Raw genomic sequence first — 21,864 nt, forward strand, 5'->3', positions numbered from 1 at the left:
TTACTCCCATGTCAATACACCAAAGAGAAATGACTAAAATGCACATGCCACCACCTTTTTCCTCAGCAGAGTTCACGATTCAATCCATTCTGAAAATCATAAAGTCTTCTGGTCTGACCACTGTGCCTGGCATAGCTGCTGATAGCCAAGTTTCAATACAGCAAACTATTGAGATCTGCCTCATCTGCCTCAGATACAGCAGCCTTGCCCCCAGACCGTTTTTGAGTGATGAGTTTGGACTATTGTGGGCAATTCTGGTCACTTACACAGGAAAGAAGTAAATATGCTTGAAAGAGTACAGAGAAAATTTACGAGGATGGTGCTGGGTCTGGTGAACCTGATTTATAAGGAAAGATTAAATAGGTTAGGGCTTTATTCTTTGGAATGTAGAAGATTGAGGGATTTGATAGAGGTATAGGGGTATAGATAGGGTAAATGCAAGCAAGCAAACTTTTTCCACTGAGGTTGGGTCGGACTACACCAGAGATCATGGTTTAAGTGTGAAGGGTGAAAAATTTAAAGGGAATTTGAGGGGAAACTTCTTCACTCACAGGATCGTGAGAGTGTGAAATGAGCTGCCAGCACAAGTGGTGCATGTGAGCCAATTTCAATGTTTAAGAGAAGTTTGGGTAGGTACATGGGTGGTAGGGGTATAGAGGGCTATGGTCCCAGTGCAGGTTGGTGGGACTTAGGCAGTTTAAACAGTTCAGCACAGTCTAGATGGGCCAAAGGGCCTGTTTCTTTGCTGTACTTTTCTATGACTCTATAACACACAGAACGCTGAAGGTCAGGCAACATCCACGAAAATGAATAGACAGCCAATGTTTGGAGCCGAAACCTTTCTTCAGAACTGGAAAGGAAGGGGGAAGATGCCAGAATAAAAAGGAGGGGGGAGAGGAAGAAGGAGAGTTAGAAGAACTCGGTGAGGTCTGGTGGGTCCTTTCCCAGACGGCTGCTCACAGCATATTTTCTTCCTTAGACAGGATCTGATGTTTGACAGGGAGCGTCAGAACTACTTTCAGTGTTAAGTCTATGGCCCGTGTCCAGCGTCTGTACACTGCTACAGAGGGCCTTGCACGTGTTGGATCCATTTCTGTGCAAACAGCTTGTCATGATGGCGCCCGGACGACTCCACCAGGAGTTAAGGGTTCGTGTTCTCTCTCTCTCTCTCTCCCTCCCTCTCTCTCCCTCCCTAGGCAGCATCCTGGTAAATCTCCTTTGCACCCTCTCCAATGCAGGTAGCACCCTGGTATATCTCCTCAGCTCCCTCGCTCACGCGTCCACATCCGTCCTACAATGAGACGAACAGAACCGAACCCAATCCGATATGCCAAGGCGGGACTGCTGCCGAGCACTCTCACAGTGCAGGGACGGAGCAGGGCTGCAGATGGCAGCAACAAGCTAGCGCAGGGACAGCGCTCAACCCAGGCACCGGGCAATGTCTCTCCCTCCCCGTGGAGTCTGCAGGCCTGGGGCAGTACTCCCGCACACGGGTGATCACGCCTCACGAGTGCCCCCGTTTCTTGGGGTTGTCCAACGTGCGGAACCAGTGACCTCACCGCTTGCGGCAAACACACAGCGGATCAGACAGCGCTTGCGGGGAGATGGGCAGTTTAAGGTGGCGGCCGGAGAGGCAGCGCGGCGATAAACTACTGGCCAGCGGTCGATCAGAGGAAGCAAAGCTGCCTTCGTCCAGGAAACATCTGTAAGGCGCTCCACTGCTACATGGGTCATGAGGTTGATTACAAAGCTATCCCACCTAAAGAAAAGGTGTGGGAATATTCGGAGGGGTGGCCCGTGGACAGTGTCACTGCAGGACCCGGGGGAGGCGCACACTTCCTTCGCCATGGGATCAAGCTCCCGCTCCCTGCCAACCGGAGAGTAGGAAAGCCGACACGACAAGCGCCGCTTCACACTGCTCAGCGAGGGTGCAAGCTGCATCCAGGCAGCGATGCAAAGCCTGGTCCCGTCCCCGGCCAGGCACCTGCTGGCCGTGCGCCCACCTCAGACCCGGTGCACATTGAACCTACACGGCGGGTCCACAACAGCCCGAACCCACACCTGCACTAACTCCCTCCTGGTCTCACCCCCGACCCGCCTCCATGGCAGGGGTCAGGGCTGGAGGTACGGACCCGAACCGGACAGCTTACGGTAAACACGACAGGGGTGCACATCTTAAAATAACCCCCACTGCTGGAAACACTCAGCAGGCCAGGCGGTCTGTGCGGAAAGAGGACCCGTGCACTTTCAGGTCGCAGCTGTTTTGCAGAAGGGGAACAGGAGGGAACAAGTTGGTTGAAAATCGCAGTGAAGGTGGTCGGAAGGGTATATTTGTGCTGGGTGAAGCCTGGGCAGCCTGAAGATGGGGGATACCAGCAAGGGATAGGATAGAGGCTAAGAGCAGCCTAAGATAGAGGCTAAGGAGTGTGAAATGTTCATGGAGAGAGCCATCAGACTTCCTGCCTGCTTGGCCTTTCCTTCACATTGTGCCATTAATTCCCCACACTAACCCATGTTTTGCTGTATCTAAGAGTGGCAACGGGGGAGGAGTGACGTTAGAGATACTGAGCCTATAAGGTGAGGAATAGTGAGCCTTGCATCAGTGGTAGGGAGATGATGTCTCACTGCCCATGAGGATTGACATCATGTCAGCTACAACAAGGCTAGTGTGGAAGGTTAGAACACCTGCAAAACATGGTGAACCAGCCAACTGGACATAAATTTGAAACAGAAAATTCTGCAGATGCTGGAAATCCAAAACAACACACAGAAAAAGTGGAGGAACTCCAGCATTTTGTGGATACAAATTTGGATTGGAGGTAGGAGTCAGAAGGTAGTGGCAGAGCATTGTTTTTCAAAATGAAGGCCTATGTCCAGTAGCATGTGCTGCAGTTCCATTGTTGGTTAAATATATCAGTGATTTGGGTGAGAACATAGGTGTAATGATGGAAGATTGCAGATGACACTATAATTGGTTGTCTAGTGGATAGTGAAGATGGGTGTCTAATGTTATACAGGATAACAGACAAAGGAATGGCAGATGGAATTTAAGTCAAATCAGGGCAGGACATAAGAAGTGGTTAACAGGGCCCCTGGGAGTATTGTGCCGAGTTCCCCAAAAGCATCAACACAGGTCAATAAAGTGTGAAAAGGCATGTGTCTTACTTGTGTTCATAGCTCAGGGCATAAAAACAGTCGGGGAATTTTTTTGCAACTTTACAAAACACTGGTTAGGGTGTAGCTGGAAAACTGTGCAGCTTTGGGCAACACTATAGAGTCATGGGGCAATACAGTACGGGGTACACACCCTTACACTGGAAAGGAAGTAATTCCGCTGGAGATTTTCATCAACCTCCAAACGGATCTATTCAGTACTCATGATGAGGCCTATTCTACAGCAGTGAGGGAGTCAACTAGACAATTCTCCATTTCTTTATGTTGTTGCTTTATGAAGCAAGTGAGGAGATTATTCAAGGACTTTTCCCATCTTTGTTATCCAGGAGTGAAGTATCAAAGGCTGAGGGATGATTAATAATGCCCCTTGTTCAAAAAGGACAGTGGGGAAAAGTCTGCAACTCTGCCACTGAGCCTCACATGACTGGCAGGGAAGTCAGTGGAGACGATTCAAAGGACAGGATTTACAGACACCTGGAAAGGTAGGGTCTGATTCGCAGAAATCAACACAGTTTTACACAGAAGAGTTCATGATTAACTTTTTGAGCAGTTAAGAAAACTGCCAAAGACAAAGCAAGAAATGTGCTTTTCATGGACTTTAGTGATTTTCAGACTTTTGACAAAGTCTGACACGATAGGCTGGCCCAGAGGTTAAGGTATAAGGAACCCAGGGCACTTCAGCAAAATGGAACCAAACTGACTTGGTAATAGGCCAATGATTAGTTTGAACACACAGCAGCCAGGACAGTTGTGAGACGACAGCATTTTTCAGTGGGTGGTATTGCAAATGCAGAGATAGGTACAATTCTCAAAAGGAATGGAGAGGATTTCTAAATCGCTGTGAATGTAGAGGGGCAGAAACAGTTTGTCAGCTATAGAAATGTAAGGAAACCTGTAAACTGCCCCATTGTGGGAAATGAAATGTGCTTACCGAAGGGGTAGGCACAGATGGACATCCTAGCATCAGCCAGGAGTGCTAATAGCTAAGGATGCCAAAGTAGTAACGGATTTGTTCACAGCATGGTGCATGGCCCTCAGTAACCTAGAGACACAACTGTTCACCAGTATAATACTGTATACATAGCTAACAGTTAGCAATTGCTCCTAAAGTGCTAAAAGGCTATTTGAATGTGTAAACACACTGGTCTGAGTCTAAAATGTGTGCCATATATTTTAAAGGATGATCAGAGACCAAATGGAGAAGTGGATATTTAATTCATTAGACCATTCAGGTGAACAGCTGAAAATCTGTCACAGATTTTACATGGATTTTACAGAAATGGCTTGGCACCTGTGAAAGGCAGCACTCAGTGAGGGAACCCCAGTGCTTTCTACTGGCAGGAATTGAAGCTGACTCTTCCTCTCGAAAGGAGTGCATTAACGAAAGCTAAAGAAAGAACTTTTACCTCCAGGAACACATGATGGGTTGCACATTAGTGTGACATGGAAAACTGAACATTCTTGGCAATTCCCGGTGTTTACAGCATCACATTGGACAGAAGCCCATGCTGTTCTCGAGCTGTTTCCAGTGGGAAGTTCCAAGCTTCCAGAGAGGGTATTTATTTCCCACGGGCTATGCATTAGCCCTCAACCACACAAGAACAGGTTTAAATTTTCCCACCAGAGTAGCATATTTCACCTCTCCAATCCTCATGGTCTTCAAATACACAAGTGCCCAATTCAAACCCTGTGTGAAACAGCGTTGAGGAAAGTGGGCAGCGGTGAGCAGCGACTGAAAGAAAGAAAATGGCCGAAAATATGCAGGCTTGTGTCTAAAGATGGATTTCGTCATGGATTCTGTTCTTTTTCACAATCATCCTACAATGCACTGTCTAGCTCTGAATAATGGCAAAGTTTTCTGATGAAACTAGGAAACTAAGATGTCCAAGTGGGAGCAGGTTACCAGATCACATTTTCCCTCCTTGGTACCAGCCCACACCTAACAGTTATGTTCCCAAATCTACAAGTGCTGTCTCCCTTTGAAATTGGATGTGGTGGGTTTCCAAAATCAAGGCAGAGAGCACCACAGCATAGAGACAGCCCTTCAGCCCATTCATTCTGTGCTTAACTGTTCTTCTGCCCAGTCCGATCGACACACACCCAGAACACAGCCCTCCAGACCCCTCCCATCCATGTACTTATCCAAATTTCTATTATATGTTGAAATCCAACCTGCATCCACCACTTCCACTGGAAGCTCGTTCCATGCTTTCACTATCCTCTGAGTGAAGAAGTTCCCCTTAAACATTTCACCTTTCACCTTTAACCCATGATCCATATATCTTATTGATAGTGATGAAAAGGAACTGATTGGGCAGTAATGCAATGTGATGTAATGTGATATACAAATGAGAACAATACCCCTCCACTTCAAAACACAATAAAGTGAGAAGAGCCCATTGTCATCTCCTTGGATATAGACTCAATCAATACAATGCTGACTTTTTTCCAGATTTCTTGCAGTATTCAGGGTAGTTAGCACAGGCTTTCTGCATATCTTTCAGAAAGGAAGGCACTCCAGTCTGTGGAAAAATACATTGGTGTAAATAATCTGAGGGAAGTAAGGTATAGATTCCAAACAATGAACCTAGCAATAAATAAGCAGCATATTACAGTGTAACAAAACCCTGCCCTGAAGATCAACACTTTTGTAATTGGAATAAGAACTCTTGGTTCTGCACTTTAAAACTGCTGAGCAGAATTAGTTTGTTGGAGTGTGGTCATTCACAAGTTCATCCTGCATCAAAAGCAGAGTCAGGTTGTGCACAGGTGCACCTGCTGTCTCACAGAAATACAGATATAGAAGAGACAAAGATGGTAGGGTGCACTTTAAAAAAGGGCTCCTCTCATTGGCTTAGGGGACTAAAGATGTTGAGTTCCCCCTTGGTCATGTTAAATCTTTTTGAACAATATGGTTGCTACAGTATAAACATTATTCCTGCTGCTTTGTGACAAAAAATATATACTTCCTCCTTGACAATGGCTCAAATCAACTCCTGGCACCAGCCTCAGACATTGTAGCACTGAACACCACAACAACAGGTGCTCTCAGTCCATCTTGTCTATGCCTATCTACAGCAATTCCATTAGGCTGGTATTCCTCGGGACCTTTCCTATTCAAATACCTCTTAAAAGAGAACTGGTTCGAAATGCCAATTGTTCTTTTCTATCCACATAAGCTGCCTGACCTGCTAGGTTCATCCAACAGTTTGTTTTTTGCCTACTGCATGTTACAATGTGGCTCAGATCTCAGAAAGGTAATTAAGTGGCCAACTCTTCATCTTCCCTGACCTAAGCATCTCTTGAGTTGAGGCACTTCAGCCAAGGACAGGATCCATTCTCTTCCTTATTAACCTTAATTGCTGTTCCCCTGGAAGATACTTGTTCATCTTTTTGACAGAGCTTCATGTCTTTATCACAAACCCACCAAGATACTCAACCCACACTGCCCAATATCACCCATGTGTATGGCAGAGCAGACTCGATGGGTCGAATGGCCTACTTCTTCTCCTATATCCTATGGTCTTATGGACCAATTAACCTGCTAACTCACATGCTGTTTGGAATGTAGGAGGAAACCAGAGCACCCAGAGGAAACCCACAGAGTCATGGGGAGAACATACAAACTCATTACAGACTGGTGTGAGTTGAACCTGGATTGCTGGTGCTGTAACAGCATTACATTAACCACTACACTACTGTGCAACCCCTGGAGGACAAAATATTTATTGCTTCTTAGAAGCATAGCTGCTACAACGCTGAAAACACTCACTCACCTTTGCAGCCCAGTTAACGAGGAAGGTTGGGATCAAGCCTCCCGGATTATCAAAGTAATGTAGAAACACTGGAGAAGAAAACATCATGGAATGGACATCATTTCCTTTATTTATCGAAGGACTTAGAACAAAATCAGGTTTATTAACACCAGCATGTGTCATGAAATTTGTTAGCTTAGCAGCAGCAGTTCAATGCAATATTTGATAATATAGAAAGGAAAAATAAATAACAAAGTTAATCAATTACAGTAAGTACTTATATATGTATATTGAATAGATTAAAATAGTGCAAAAACAGAAATAATATATTTTTAAAAAGTGAGGTGGTGTTCATGGGTTCAATGTCCATTTAGGAAACATATAGCAGTCACAATAACATTACTGGCCAAATAGTCACCTGGAAATTTCAGATAAGCCAATGAAAAGTAAAATGTTAAAGTGAATAGAGTAATATTTCCTTGTTCATAGACCTTCCCTTCCTCCTCAGCTCTCTCCAGAAGCTGTCAATAGCCAGATACTTGTACAACATCTCTTGAAGGTGTTTAAATTATAGAACATAGAAGAGTACAGCACAGAAACAGGCCCTTCCTCCCACAAGGCCTCCATTTTTCTTTCATCCATGTGCCTATCTAAGGGTCTCAAGTGTTCCCAATGTATCTGCCTCTACCACCACCCCTGGCAATGCATTCCATGCATAAAAAACTTACCTCTGATATCTAGTCCGTGTCAGCGATCCAGTCAGCCTCATTCCCTGGCTCTTTCTACTTTGGGGCTTTAATTTTCCTACCCCGCCTTCTAATGTGAGATTTGGAGTGGACAAGACTGAAAGTAATATTGTACATTTGTACCTTTCATGCCTTGTTTACCATCACTCTCCAGAGCCACAGTCTGATGATAGTCCTCCACTCGGATGATGCCCGCTTTGGCTGGTAACTCCGGCACATATTTTGATTTTGCAATGATCACCCAAATTTTCCGTCCGTTGATATTTAGGTCATGAAGCTCACGCCCATACACATACTGTGGGTAAAGTTAGGGAAAGGTGCTCTCAATCTTAAAATGATGCTTTGTTCAAGCCTCGATATATGGGTGCCTTGAGCAAGGGTACATTTGTCATTCAAATAATTATTGACCAGTGGTAGACAAAGACATCTTCAATTTATCAATTATCATAATGTTGCCTATTTTTAAACAGTTTAATGACTGAACAAATGGCTTGCTGGCTATTTCAAGTACTGTTCAGTTGAATGGACTGAGTCACATATGACAGGTTACCCAAGGCAAGAGATAATCCTTCTCTGGTATATCAGTGATCAGTTGGATTTTGCAAGAATCCCGCTACTGCATGAGTTTCAATGATTTTTCACTAATTGTCATAATACTGATTTAAACTTATTTCCTGAATAATGTCACAGAGAAAGAGAATTATGTTTAATATCACTGGCATATATCATTAAATATGTTGTTTTACAGCAGCAGTACATTGCAATACATAATATTAAAAACTATAAATTAAGAAATGTATATATATATTTAATAAGTAGTGCAGAAAGAGAACAAGAAGTGAGATAGTTTACATGGGTTTATTGTCCATTCAGAAATCTGATAGCAGTGGGGAAGAAGCTGTTCCTGAAACGTTGAGTGTATGTCTTCAGGCTCCTGCATCTCCTCCTTGATGGTAGCAATGAGAAGCAGACATGGAGTCCTTAATGACGGATGCCACCTTTTCAAGGCATCACCTCAATGCTGGGGAGGCGAGGGCCACTGATGGGGCTGGCAGAGTTTGCAACTTCCTGGAGCTTTTTCTGGTCCTGTGTAGTGGCCCCAGATTTGTGATGCAACCAGTTAGAATGCTCTCCACGGTACATCTGTAGAAATTTGCCAGAGTTTTTGGTGACATACCAAATCTCCGCAACTTCTAATGAAATGTAGCCGCTGTCATGCCTTCTTTGTAACTGCATCAATATGTTGGACCCAGAATAGTTCTTCGGAGGTGTTGACAACCAGAAATTTGAAACTGCCCATCCTTTCCATTGTTGAACCCTCGATGAGGACTGGTGTATGTCCCCCCATTTCCCCTTCCTGAAGTCCACAAACAATTCCTTGGTCTTACTGACATTGAGTGTAAGGTTGTTGTTGTGACACTACTCAACCAGCTGAACCATCTCATTGCCTTGTCACCAATAGTTGTATCTTCAGCACATTTATACAGAAGATGGCATTTGAGCTGTGCCTAGCCACACAGTTGTGGGTGTAGAGAGAGTAGAGCAAGTAGAGCAGTGGGCTAAGCACACATCCTTGAGGTGTGTAGAAGATAGAAATCTACAGCATATTACAGGCCCTTCAGCCCACAATGTTGTGCCGACCATGTAACCTACTCTAGAAACTGCCTGGAACTACCCTATCACATAGCCCTCAATTTTACTAATCTCCATGTACCTACCTAACAGTCTCTTAAAAAACCCTATTGTACCTGCCTCTACCACCATCTCTGGCAGTGCATTCCACACCCACCACTCTCTGTGTGAAAAACTTACCCCTGACATCTCCTCTGTACCTATTTCCAAGCACCTTAGAACTATGCCCTCTCATGTTAGCCATTTCAGCCCTGAGAAAAAGCCTCTGACTATCCACATGATCATTGCCTCTCATCATCTTATACACCTCTATCAGGTCAGCTTTCTTCCTCCATCACTCCAAGGAGAAAAGGCCGAGTTCACTCAACCTATTCTCATAAGGCGCAGTCTCCAATCCAGGCAACATCCTTGAAAATCTCCTCTGCACTCTCTATAGTATCCACATCCTCCCTGTAGTAAAGTGACCAGAACTGAACACAGTATTCCAAGTGAGGTCTAACTAACGTCCTATGTAGTTTTAACATTACCTCACGTGTCAGTATTGATTGTAAGTGAGGTGAAGATGTGGGTTTTGATGTGCACTGACTAGAGGAAGTCAAGGATCCAGTTGCAGAGGGAGGTACAGAGGCCCAGGTGTTATAGCTTGTTGATTAGTGCTGAAGGTAAGATGATGTTGAACACTGAGCTGTACCAATAAACAGCATCCAGACTTACTGCAGGCATTGCTATTGTCCAGGTGATCCAAGGCAAAGTGAAAAACCAGTGAGATTGCACCCACTGGAGACATACTGTGGTGATAGGTAAATTCAGCAGTTCAGTCCTTGCCTAGGCAATGACCAACCTCTCAAAGCACTTCATCACAGAAAATGTTAGTGACAGTTGTTGATGCAGCTCACCCCGCCTTTCTTGGGCACTGGTTTGATTGTCGCCCATTTTGAAGAAGATAAACATTTATGATGCAAACATAAGGAAATCTGCAGATGTTGGAAATTCAAGCAACACACACAAAATGCTGGTGGAACACAGCAGACCAGGCAGCATCTATAGGGAGAAGCATTGTCGACGTTTTGGGCCAAGACCCTTCATCAGGACTAACTGAAAGGAAAGATAGTAAGAGATTTGAAAATAGGAGGGGGAGGGAGAAATGCGAAATGATAAAAAACCAGAGGGGGTGGGGTGAAGGTAAGAGCTAGAAAAATGATTAGCAAAACAGATACAGAGCTGGAGAAGGGAAGGGATCATGGGACGGGAGGCCTAGGGAGAAAGAAAGGGAGAGGGGAGCACCAGAGGGAGATGGAGAACAGGCAGAGTGATGGGCAGAGAGAGAGAAATAAAAGGGGGAGGGGGAAAAACTAAATATATCAGGAATGGGGTAAGAAGGGGAGGAGGGGCATTAACGGAAGTTAGAGAAGTCAATGTTCATGCCATCAGGTTGGAGGCTACCCCAGACGATATATGAAGTGTTGTTCCTCCAACCTGAGTGTGGCTTCATCTTGACAGCAGAGGTGGCCATGGATAGGTATGTCAGAACGGGAATGGGACGTGAAATTAAAATGTGTGGCCACTGTGAGATCCTGCTTTCTCTGGTGGACCGAGCGTAGGTGTTCAGCGAAACGGTCTCCCAGTCTGCGTCGAGTCTCACCAATATATATAAGGCTGCATCGGACGCAGTATACCACACCAGCCGACTCACCTGGAAGGACTGTCTGGGGCCCTGAATGGTGGTGAGGAAGGAAGTGTAAGGGCAGGTGTAGCACTTGTTCCACTTACAAGGATAAGTGCCAGGAGGGAGATCGGTGGGAAGGGATGGAGGGGACGAGTGGACAAGGGAGTCGCGTAGGGAGCGATCCCTGCGGAAAGCAGAAAGGCGGGGGGAGGGAAAGATGTGCTTGGTAGTGGGATCCTGTTTGAGGTGGCGGAAGTTACGGAGAATTATACAGAGGCTGATGGGGTGGGAGGTGAGGACAAGGGGAACCCTATCTCGAGTGAGGGGCAGGCGGATGGGGTGAGGGCAGATGTGCAGGAAATGGGAGAGATGCGTTTGAGAGCAGAGTTAATGGTGGACGAAGGGAGGCCCCTTTGTTTAAAAAGGGAAGACATCTCCTTCGTCCTGGAATGAAAAGCCTCATCCTGAGAGCAGATGCGGCGGAGACGGAGGAATTGTGAGGAGGGGATAGCATTTTTGCAAGAGACAGGGTGGAAAGAGGAATAGTCCAGGTAGCGGTGAGAGTGGCCACACATTTTAATTCCACGTCCCATTCTCATTCTGATATGTCTATCCATGGCCTCCTCTACTGTCAAGATGAAGCCACACTCAGATTGGAGGAACAACACCTTATATACCGGCTGGGTAGCCTCCAACCTGATGGCATGAACATTGACTTCTCTAACTTCTGTTAATGCCCCTCCCCTTCTTACCCCATCCCTGATATATTTAGTTTTTTACCCCTCCCCTTTTTTTCTCTCTCCCTGCCCATCACTCCGCCTGTTCTCCATCTCCCTCTGGTGCTCCCCACCCCCTTTCTCCTGAGGCCTCCCGTCCCATGATCCTTTCCCTTCTCCAGCTCTGTATCCCTTTCACCAATCACCTTTCTAGCTCTTAGCTTCACCCCACCCCCTCCAGTCTTCTCCTATCATTTTGCATTTCCCCCTCCCCCTCCTACTTTCAAATCTCTTACTATCTTTCTTTTCAGTTAGGCCTGACGAAGGGTCTCGGCCCGAAACGTCGACAATGCTTCTTCCTATAGATGCTGCCTGGCCTGCTGTGTTCTACCAGCATTTTGTGTGTGTAGCCATTTATGATATTAGGTTTAACCTTGTAGGATGTAATGACCTGCAAACCCTGGCAGAGGTGACTTGCATCCCATTCCATCTCTAACTTCAACTGTTCTTTTTCTCACTCTTAAAATAGCTTTCCGTAGGTCATACCTGGAACTCTTGTATAGTTTTGGATCACAGGTCCTGAATGCTGCAGATCTAGTCCTCAGCAGACTACAAATCTCCTGGTTCATCCAGAGCTTTTGGTTTGGATATGTCCAGTATGTTCTCGAAGGCACTCAATCATCCACACAGGTCTTGAAGTCAGTGACAAATGTGGCAGATTCAAAGATTTATCCCTCAATATTGTCCAATCCACTGACTCAAAGCAGTCCTATAAATATTCCTCTGCCTCCCTTGACCATACCCTTCTTGGTCCTCACCATCGGTGCCGCAGCCTTTAGTCTCTGCTGGGAGTAGTACAGCCAGGACTTCAAATTGTGGGCATGGGATAGCATGGTAAGCATTCTTGATAGTGATATTACAGTGGTCAAGTGTGTTGGCTGTTCTGGTTCCCCAGGTGATATGTTAGTGGTAATTGTTCAGAGGCTTCTTCAAGCTGGCTAGGTTGAAATCCCCCGCAATGATAGGGAAGAAATCAGGGTGTGCTGTTTCATGACTGCTGATCATTGTGTTCAGCTCCTTCAGAGCCTGTCTGACGTTGGCCAGAGGTGGAATGTACACCACTATCAGGATGATGTCAGAAAACTCCTTCAGCAGATAAAATGGATGATACTTGGCCACTAGATGTCAGGTGAGAACGACTGAGACAGCAGCACAATGAATTAATCATGAAGCATACTCAGCCTCCTCGACCTTTAAAAGACTCAACTGACCTGTCTTTTTGGTGAGTGGTACAGCGAAAATGGCGGGAGCGAGTCAAGTTTCCGTGAAGCAAAGTACACTGCAGTCCATGATGTCCCTCTGGTACTGCAATTTTGCTCTGAGATCTTCAGTTTTATTTTCCAGAGTCTGTATATTCACCATTAGGGTAGTCGGGAATGGGGACTAAGGGTTGTGCATTTCATATGTACCTGTGCCTTCCTCATTCCGTTTTCCTAAAAGGGGAACTGCACTCATGACCAGAGTCTGCCATCCAGATCCATCAATTTTGAGGATTGATATTGTTTTAAGACATTTAAAGAACATTTTGCTTACTGAAGCACATATGGCTCTAGCTGTGGATTTCAGCTGTAGTAGTCCTAACCGGGAAAATTTGATGACTCCCATCAGAGCTGCATACAAAGAGTCAGCGCTTACTGGCGGCATCTTCCTTCCAATAACCCATTGTGAGACAAACCGCACCCAAACAGGGTCTTTGGTCACCCTGCCCACTTTGACTCATCTGGACTAATCCCATTAACCAATTTATGCCCTTTAGTAGAATTATTACACTCCTACAGCAGAACCAGTGCCAAACTGTGACAATAACCTTACAAACTTTCTCTTTAGCAGAATGGGAGAGAGAGAGAGTTAATGTTCTAGGTTGCAGACCTTCATCAGTAACTTGCATGCTGTCATTTAGTGCAATTCCCATGCTTAGTTCTACACTGCTATCATCTCTATAGTGCCTTGTGACTCCTCAGTCCATCAGACATGCAACACCTCAGAGGCACTCAGTCAGGCTATCACCAAAGCTTTGCATTTAGCTCCCAGGGAGACAGTCAGAAATCTGGTCTTGGCTCAAGCACGTTCCCCACAGGAAGCTACAAAGTGCATCTGACAGGAGGCTGTGATGCAAAGAGTTCATCTCTCCTGGGCCAAACCGTATTTTATGTCTGCACTGTACTGCTTTCACAAAGTAATAAAGTTCATGTGATCTTGTCTGAAAGGCTTTGCTTTCTTTTCAGTGTCTGAACACTGATGTTGTTAAAAGAACTGTTCTAAAGAATCACTTATAGCAACTAAACTCAGCACAGTAGGCAACTATTCAGCCCCTCATGACTCCACCAGTTATTCTGAATGTGTTAAAGTAATATAGTCTAATTCTACCTTACTCCCATAATCCCATAATTTCTACCCCACCCTGACCACATGACTGTGACTCCCTTCCTTCAGTACTTATCCTATTGCTTTTGTATCATGCACAACTAAATACTTCGCTTTTTCTGCTGAACAGCTGATGTTTGGGCGTTACCAGGCATACAATGGAACATTATCTTTACTGCTTAAAGCAAGGGTTCCCCACCTTTTTTATGCCATGAAGCCTTACCATTAACAGAGATCTGTAGACCCCAGGTTGGGAATCCCTGGCTTAAAATATTTAAGAAGGGAACTCCAAAGGTGATTGTGACTGTATATTTTAAATATATGATTAACAACAAACCACCTCCTCAAGGTAACTGAGAAAATAACAACATTCTAACTCCAAGTTAATCCAGATTCCCCACGTAGAACCCACCAGACGCCAGGACTACTTTGTGGCCAGATGGATATTCAGAACAGTGAAGGATACATCTCGGTTAGACATGAGGAAGGGGTATTTAACTTCCCAGTAAATCACCTTCTGCCCGCTATGGTCCAGTTCCTTCAGCTCTGCAGGGTTAAAAAAAAATTAAATGTTGATTAATTGATTTATTAGGTTCGTTGAGTACCAGCATAGGACGACACCTTTAATAAGTGTTTCTCTCCATTTCCTTTAGCGTCCACCACACTATTGTCAGGAAGGGAGTCACATTCCAGGGTGTGGCACCACAGGCAACAGCAGCCCTCTGGTACACAGTAGACTTTAACTGTTAGAAGCAGGACAGACAATCCCTGGTCTTTTCTCATCGTGTATCTACACTTGGGAGCAATCTTGGCTCGTTCACTCACCTCTACGCAATTCTCAGCAAGGCAGGGACTCAGGACATTCATATGGCTAATTATCACTTACCGTCAAGGGAACCACCAGGGGCAAGACATGTTAAAGTGCCAGGGTTAGGACTGAGCTTAAGTTACCACTCAATGCACTTTAGTAAACTATTTAAGAACTTTTTAAAAGCTATTTATTAATGCTTTTTGGGAGGGTGATTTTAGATGCATATCATATTTATACTGAGTTAAATACTGTATGTAATTAGTTTTGCTACAATAAGTGTATGGGACACTGGAAAAATGTTGAATTTCCCCTTGGGGATGAATAAAGTATCTATCTATCTATCTATCTAAACACAAAAGAGAAAGAAAGGTAAAGTTATGTGGTGAGGATGAGATTAAGTGAGACCCTTTTACAGATCTATTGGGTCAGAAAGGCCAGAATCAGCACTGGATGTTCAATGCAACATCATTGTTTGAGGAGTTTCAACATTACATTTCACCTCATCTACAATTCTAAATTACTATAAAAACTTTAGCTACTGACACCCAGACAAGAGGTAGAAATGAAATGAACAGTACCTGAAAGAGATGCTGAAGGAAGCCAATACAGCAAATAGCCCAGAAAAAAACAACAGTTTACTTTTGTTATCAGTTTAAAATTCATTTATGAGATACAGTGAACCTTTTGCTTTAATCTTGGTATGGGAAACTACTGGGAGGAAGAAGTTTGTATCCAAATATTTTATTGCATGTGGAGAGATCTCAGAGCTCTGCCCCACTACAGGAGTGACAATGCATCTTCCTTACTGGGCCAGAGGAAAGGGTGCCTCACAGGTCAATAAAAGGAGACACCTGTTAGAAGGGCCAGGTGGATGGCCAACCCAGATGAAGGCTACTAATGTGAACACTTCAGCCACACGATTAAGAGAACAGAACATCCAAAAAACAGTTAACAAAAGAGAAAATATCAGCATTGCTAGACACAGAATGCACAGGGTGGAACTTCCCAGCAGCTTCCTGGGCTGGTTATTACAAAACACATAAATTGTGTATCATGTAAAAAGACGAGCAACCTACCCCCGCCCCACCACACATCAGAGGACTCTAACTTCACACAGGGCAAGTGGAAAGAAAAAGATTGTGTAAAGACTACTTGACCTGTAGTTCAGCAACGCTCACAGATGTAGGGCAGCTGTTTAAACAAAGAAATGCATCAAAACGTTTCTGCTGGGAATTATCCTGCCACTGCTCCCCCTGTGATGTAGTGCAGGAGGCATGCAAGCTCAACAGTTCCTAGGCAATTCACACAATATACAACTTACAAATTGTATCTTAATATATAATCTTGATCAGTTGAACAAAGTTCACACAGATCAGTGCAAGCTGCAGAGTACACCAGTTAGTCCCTAGCCAATCCTCTCAATAGTACATAAACACCTTACCCCACCATCACCACATTCCCAGTACAACACCACCCTGCTCACTAGTACAAAGACACAGACACCCCCCCCCCCACCTTACCTTCCTGCTTCCTTGTCACTAGCACACCCATTACTCCGAACCCCTCATTGGCAGATGCACCCCAACAATCAAAGTTCAAAGTATATTTATTATTAAAGTACATATATGTCACCATATACAACCCTGAGATTCATTTTCCTGCAGGCATAATCAATAAATCCATAATATAATCAATGAAAGATTGCACCAACTTGGGCATTCAAGACAACAAACTGTAAATACAAAAAGAAAGAAATAATAATAAATAAATAATCAATAAATACCCAAAAAATGAGATTGAGTTCTTGAAAGTGAGCCTGTGGTGACCCACCTTCTGTGCAGGCAAACCGGCTCACAAATAGCCAGCACGCAGGGGGGAGACTTTGGTAATATGCACCTTTGACCTCATTTCCAGCCAGAGTGGGCGGGCGCTGGGGATTAAATGCCAGCGCCGCGAAGTTTGAATAAACTAGTCTCGAAACGACTTACCGACTGCATGTCATTATTTCAGCACTGTGTGTAGCACATCACTACATTGGTGACCCTAACAGTCCAAACGGGATTTGGACCAAAGATGATCGACTCTTCACCTGTTCATGCAGTTTCGTCAAAACTGCTGACTTTCTGGACGCTGCGACCACGCGTGTGGTTTAGCCAAGCAGAAGCCCAGTTCCAGATTTGGCAGATATCTTCTGATTCCACGCATTACTATCATGTGGTGAGTGCCCTTGACCAGGAGACAGCCGCCCAGATTGCGGATTTCATACAGTCGCCCCCGGAAGAAGGCAAATATGAAGCATTCAAAGCGCTGCTCATTGGGACCTTTGGCCTCTCACGGCATGAGCGGGGTGCCTGCCTGCTTCACCTGGACGGTTTGGGAGACAGACTGCCATCAGCATTGATGAACGAGATGCTGGCCCTGCCTGACGGACACAAGCCCTGCCCCATGTTCGAGCAAGCGTTCCTAGAGCAACTGCCAGAGAACATAAACTGCTGCTGGCCGATGCAGATTTCAGTGACCCCCGGAAGGTGGCGGCCCGGGCAGACGTGCTGTGGAAAGCCAAGAGGGAGAGCGTGGCATCCGTCAGTCAGATTACCAGGCCACGCGTCCAACAGCGGACCAGACCAGACCCGGCAGTGGGGCGCACACAACACAGAGGCAGGAGTGAGGAGGACAGTGAACAGTGGTGTTTCTACCACCAACGGTGGGGCACAGAAGCCCGCCGTTGTTGCCCGCCCTGCAAGGGCCAGGACCAGGGCCAGCTGCCGCTAATGACTATGACGGCTGGCCACCAGGACAGCCTCTTGTACATCTGGGACAAACAGTCGGGATGCCGCTTCTTGGTAGACACCGGAGCGGAGTTCAGCGTCTTGCCCCCGATGGGGTACGACACCCGCAACAGGAAGCCAGGACCCACCCTGAGGGCCGCAAACAACAGCATGATACGGACCTATGGCACCCGCACAGTGCAGCTGCAGTTCGGCGCCAGCCAGTTTACGTGGGACTTTACACTGGCCGCAGTGGCCCAACCACTCCTGGAGGCGGACTTCTTGCAAGCTCACAGCTTGCTGGTCGACTTGCAAGGGAAAAGACTAGTACATGCCGAGACTTTCCAGATGTTCTCCCTGGGTGAAGCCAGGTTGCCAGCCCCACACCTGGACTCCATTACGCTGTTGGACAACGAATTCACCAGAATCCTGGCGGACTTTCCACCGATTCTGGCACCGCAGTTCACGGCAGCCATGCCCAGACACGGGGTACAGAACCACATTCCAACCCAGGGACAGACCCTCCATGCCCACGCACGAAGGCTCCCCCCGGAAAAGCTCCGCCTGGCGAAGGAGGAGTTCAAGAGAATGGAAGAATTGGGGATCGTACGGAGCTCTGACAGCCCATGGGCCTCCCCCCTGCACATGGTGCCCAAAATAGCTGGGGGTTGGAGACCATGCGGCGACTACCGCAGACTAAACAAGGCTACCACTCCAGACCGCTACCCCGTGCCGCACATACAGGACTTTGCAGCAAACCTGCACGGGGCAAGAATCTTTTCCAAAGTAGACCTCATCCAGGGATACCATCAAATCCTGGTGCACCCCGAAGACATCCCCAAAACAGCACTCATCATCCCGTTCGGCCTGTTCGAGTTCCTCCAAATGCCGTTTGGCCTGAAGAATGCCACACAGGCGTTCCAGCGGTTAATGGATGCGGTGGGACGCAACCTGGACTTTGCGTTCATCTATTTGGACGACATCCTCATAGTCAGCAGTAGTCACCAGGAGCATCTGTCCCACCTCCGTCAACTCTACTCCCACCTGAATGATTTCGGCCTCACAATTAACCTGGCCAAATGCCAGTTGGGTCTCGATACCATTAACTTCCTGGGCCACAGGATTACCAAAGACGGAGCAAAACCTCTGCCTGACAAGGTAGACGCGATCCGCCACTTTGCCCGGCCCAACACAGTCAAAGGCCTGCAGGAGTTCGTTGATATGGTGAACTTCTACCACCGTTTCCTCCCCTCAGCAGCCCGTATCATGCGCCCTTTGTACACCCTGATGTCGGGTAAAGGCAAGGACGTTACTTGGGATGAGGAGGCTGCAGCCACTTTCGTTAAAGCCAAGGTAGCCTTGGCAGATGCTGCGATGCTGATGCACCCCAGAACGGACGTTCCAACCGCACTCACGGTGGACGCATCCGACTCAGCAGTCGGTGGGATGCTGGAGCAGCTCATTGAGAGGTGCTGGCAACCCCCGGCGTTCTTCAGCAAGCACCTACAACCAGCCGAACTCAAGTACAGTGCTTTCAACTGGGAGCTGTTGGCACTGTATCTGGCAATCCGGCATTTCAGGTACTTTTAGAAGGCAGGCCATTCACCGTGCTCACAGACCACTGATCTTCGCATTCACGAAGGTGTCCGATCCCTGGTCGGCTCGCCAACAGCGACATCTGTCCTACAACTCTGAGTACACGATGGACATCCAGCACGTCTTGGGAAAGGACAATGTCGTGGCAGACGCACTCTCCAGACCAGCTGTCCAGGCCCTGTCCCTTGGGGGTGGACTATGCAGCACTGGCGGGGGCACAGCAGGCAGACGACGAGATGCCCAGCTACAGGACCGCAGTCTCGGGTTTGCAGCTGCAGGACTTTCTCGTAGGCCCAGGTGATAGGACCCTCTTGTGCAACATGGCTACTGGCCAACCTCGCCCCATCATCTTTTGTCTTGGTTTCTTGAAATAACCTGGAGACGCAGAAGATTCTTCGAGAAGTTTTAAGCCTTTATTTGCAAACAAAAGCTGAGACAATTAATGAGCGTGTCACTAATTGTCCGCCGAGCCCTAGTTCACAGCACTCTTTATAGTAATTTCTTATCTTAGTTGTATTAGCATATACTTGTTCTCGTGCCTTGACTGGTTCCACTCCATCACACCACTCCATAACCCATACATGCTCTGGTCTACTCCCTGGAACACGTGTCCCCCTTCCTGGCTTTGACTGGTCCCCATAGCATCACTCCACGACCCTGTATACCACCGTTATCTCTACATTGCTTACTTTCACTGTTAGCTACATTCTCAAGGCATTGATGTATTCAATAGTACAGAGACAATACAGAGATTTCATTCTCCTACTAAATTGGATACATACATAGCAAATAGCAAACACAAAGCTGGCTACATAGTTTTGGTTATACAGCAAACAACGCAACTTTATTCTCCAATACGTCCCGGCAGCCTGGAGGCGGCAAGTTTTCGACTCCATACACAGTTTGGCGCACCCATCTATCAGGACAACCGTCCGGCTGGTCTCCAGCAAATTTGCGTTGCATGGACTTCGCAAGCAGGTCAGTGAATGGGCCAGAACGTGCGCGCAGTGCCAAACAGCCAAGGTGCAGCGGCACACTAAAGCCCCGTTGCAGCAGTTCAAACCCACCCACTGGAGGTTCGACCACATTCATGTGGATATCGTGGGCCCCCTACCAGTATCCCAAGGAGCGCGTTACCTCCTAACTATGGTAGACCGGTTCACGAGGTGGCCAGAGGCGGTCCCGCTCACCGACACATTTGCTGATTCCTGCTCCTGAGCACTGATCGCAACCTGGGTAGCACGCTTCGGGGTACCGGCCCACGTTACCTCCGACAGAGGCGCCCAGTCCACCTCCAGCCTGTGGTCGGCTGTGGCCAGCCTGTTGGGGACACAGCTGCACCACACTACTGCCTACCACCCACAGTCGAACGGACTAGTGGAACGCTTCTACCGTCACTTGAAGTTGGCTCTCATGGCCCGCCTGAGAGGACCTAACTGGGTGGACAAGCTTCCCTGGGTCCTGCTTGGAATTCACACAGCGCCCAAAGAGGATCTGCACGCCTCGTCGGCCGAGTTGGTGTACACCGCGCCCCTGGCCGTCCTGGGAGAGTTCATACCATCCCCAAGGGGGCAAGAGGAAGAACCTGTAGCAGTCCTGGACAGGCTACGCGAAAGGCTTGGCAACCTGGCCCCCGTACCGACTTCACAGCACAGACGGACCCTGACCCATGTACCCAAAGACCTGTAGAACTGAAAGTTTGTGTTTGTATGAAGGGGCGGACACCAGGCACCGCTACAGCGGCCATACGAGGGGCCATTCAAGGTGATCAACAACAACGGGTCCACGTACATTCTGGACATTGTGGGGAAAGAGGAGGTTTTCACGGTGGACCGACTCAAACAAGCCCATGTGGACTTGGCGCAACCGGTCGAGGTTCAGGCACCATGGCACAGAGGCAGACCTCCCAAACAGAGGCTGATCCAGACTGTGGACATTGGGGGGTGTATCGCCGGTTCTGAGGGGGGAGGGGGTGTTATGTGGCGACTCACTTTCTGCGCAGGCGAACCAGCTCACAAATAGCCAGCGCGCAGGGGGAGACTTTGGTAATGCACCTTTGACGTCATTTCCACCCGGAGTGGGCGGGCGCTAGGGATTAAATGCCAGCGCCGTGAAGTTTGAATAAACTAGTCTTGAAATGACTTACCGACTGCGTGACGTTATTTCAGCGCTGTGTGTAGCACATCGCTACAAGCCTATAGATTGTGGGAACATTTCAGTAATGGGGCAAGTGAAGTTACTCATTTTGGTTCAAGAGCCTGATGGTTGAGGGGTAATAACTGATCCTGAACTCAGTGGTGTGAATCCTAAGGCTCATTTACCTCTTTCCTGGTGGCAGCAGTGAGAAGAGAGCATGCCCTGGGTGGTAGGGGACCCTGATGATGGATGCTGTTTTCCTGTGACAACACTTCATGTAGATGTGCTCAGTGATGGAGAGGGCTTTACCCATGATGGACTGGGCTTCTTGGACTTCTTCTTGTAGGATTTTCCATTCAAGAGCATTTGTGTTTCCATACCAGACTGTGATGCAGTCAATTAATATACTCTTCACCACACATCTATAGAAGTTTATCAAA

The 21,864-nt window shown here is 46.9% G+C and overlaps 2 protein-coding genes across 3 annotated transcripts in view; one reads left to right on the forward strand and one right to left on the reverse strand.

The window, feature by feature from the left end:
- Positions 1-1,334: 1,334 nt before the first annotated feature.
- Positions 1,335-21,864, forward strand: part of tmem100a (transmembrane protein 100a) — a 47,199-nt gene continuing 26,669 nt past the window's right edge. The window contains exons 1-2 of the mRNA XM_059948168.1: positions 1,335-1,705; positions 3,501-3,656. The gene's annotated coding sequence lies outside the window, so the exon portion shown is untranslated. The remainder of the gene's footprint in view (positions 1,706-3,500; positions 3,657-21,864) is intronic.
- Positions 4,371-21,864, reverse strand: part of pctp (phosphatidylcholine transfer protein) — a 28,262-nt gene continuing 10,768 nt past the window's right edge. For both annotated transcript variants that reach the window (XM_059948166.1, XM_059948165.1), the window contains exons 3-6: positions 14,580-14,659; positions 7,799-7,970; positions 6,951-7,018; positions 4,371-5,696 (exon numbers count right to left, since the gene is read on the reverse strand). In XM_059948166.1, the coding sequence (XP_059804149.1) occupies positions 5,601-5,696; positions 6,951-7,018; positions 7,799-7,970; positions 14,580-14,659 (416 nt within the window). In that variant the 3' untranslated portion in view covers positions 4,371-5,600. The remainder of the gene's footprint in view (positions 5,697-6,950; positions 7,019-7,798; positions 7,971-14,579; positions 14,660-21,864) is intronic.

The sequence above is a fragment of the Hypanus sabinus genome, chromosome 23, assembly GCF_030144855.1.
Source record: "Hypanus sabinus isolate sHypSab1 chromosome 23, sHypSab1.hap1, whole genome shotgun sequence".
NCBI classification, from domain to species: domain Eukaryota; kingdom Metazoa; phylum Chordata; class Chondrichthyes; order Myliobatiformes; family Dasyatidae; genus Hypanus; species Hypanus sabinus.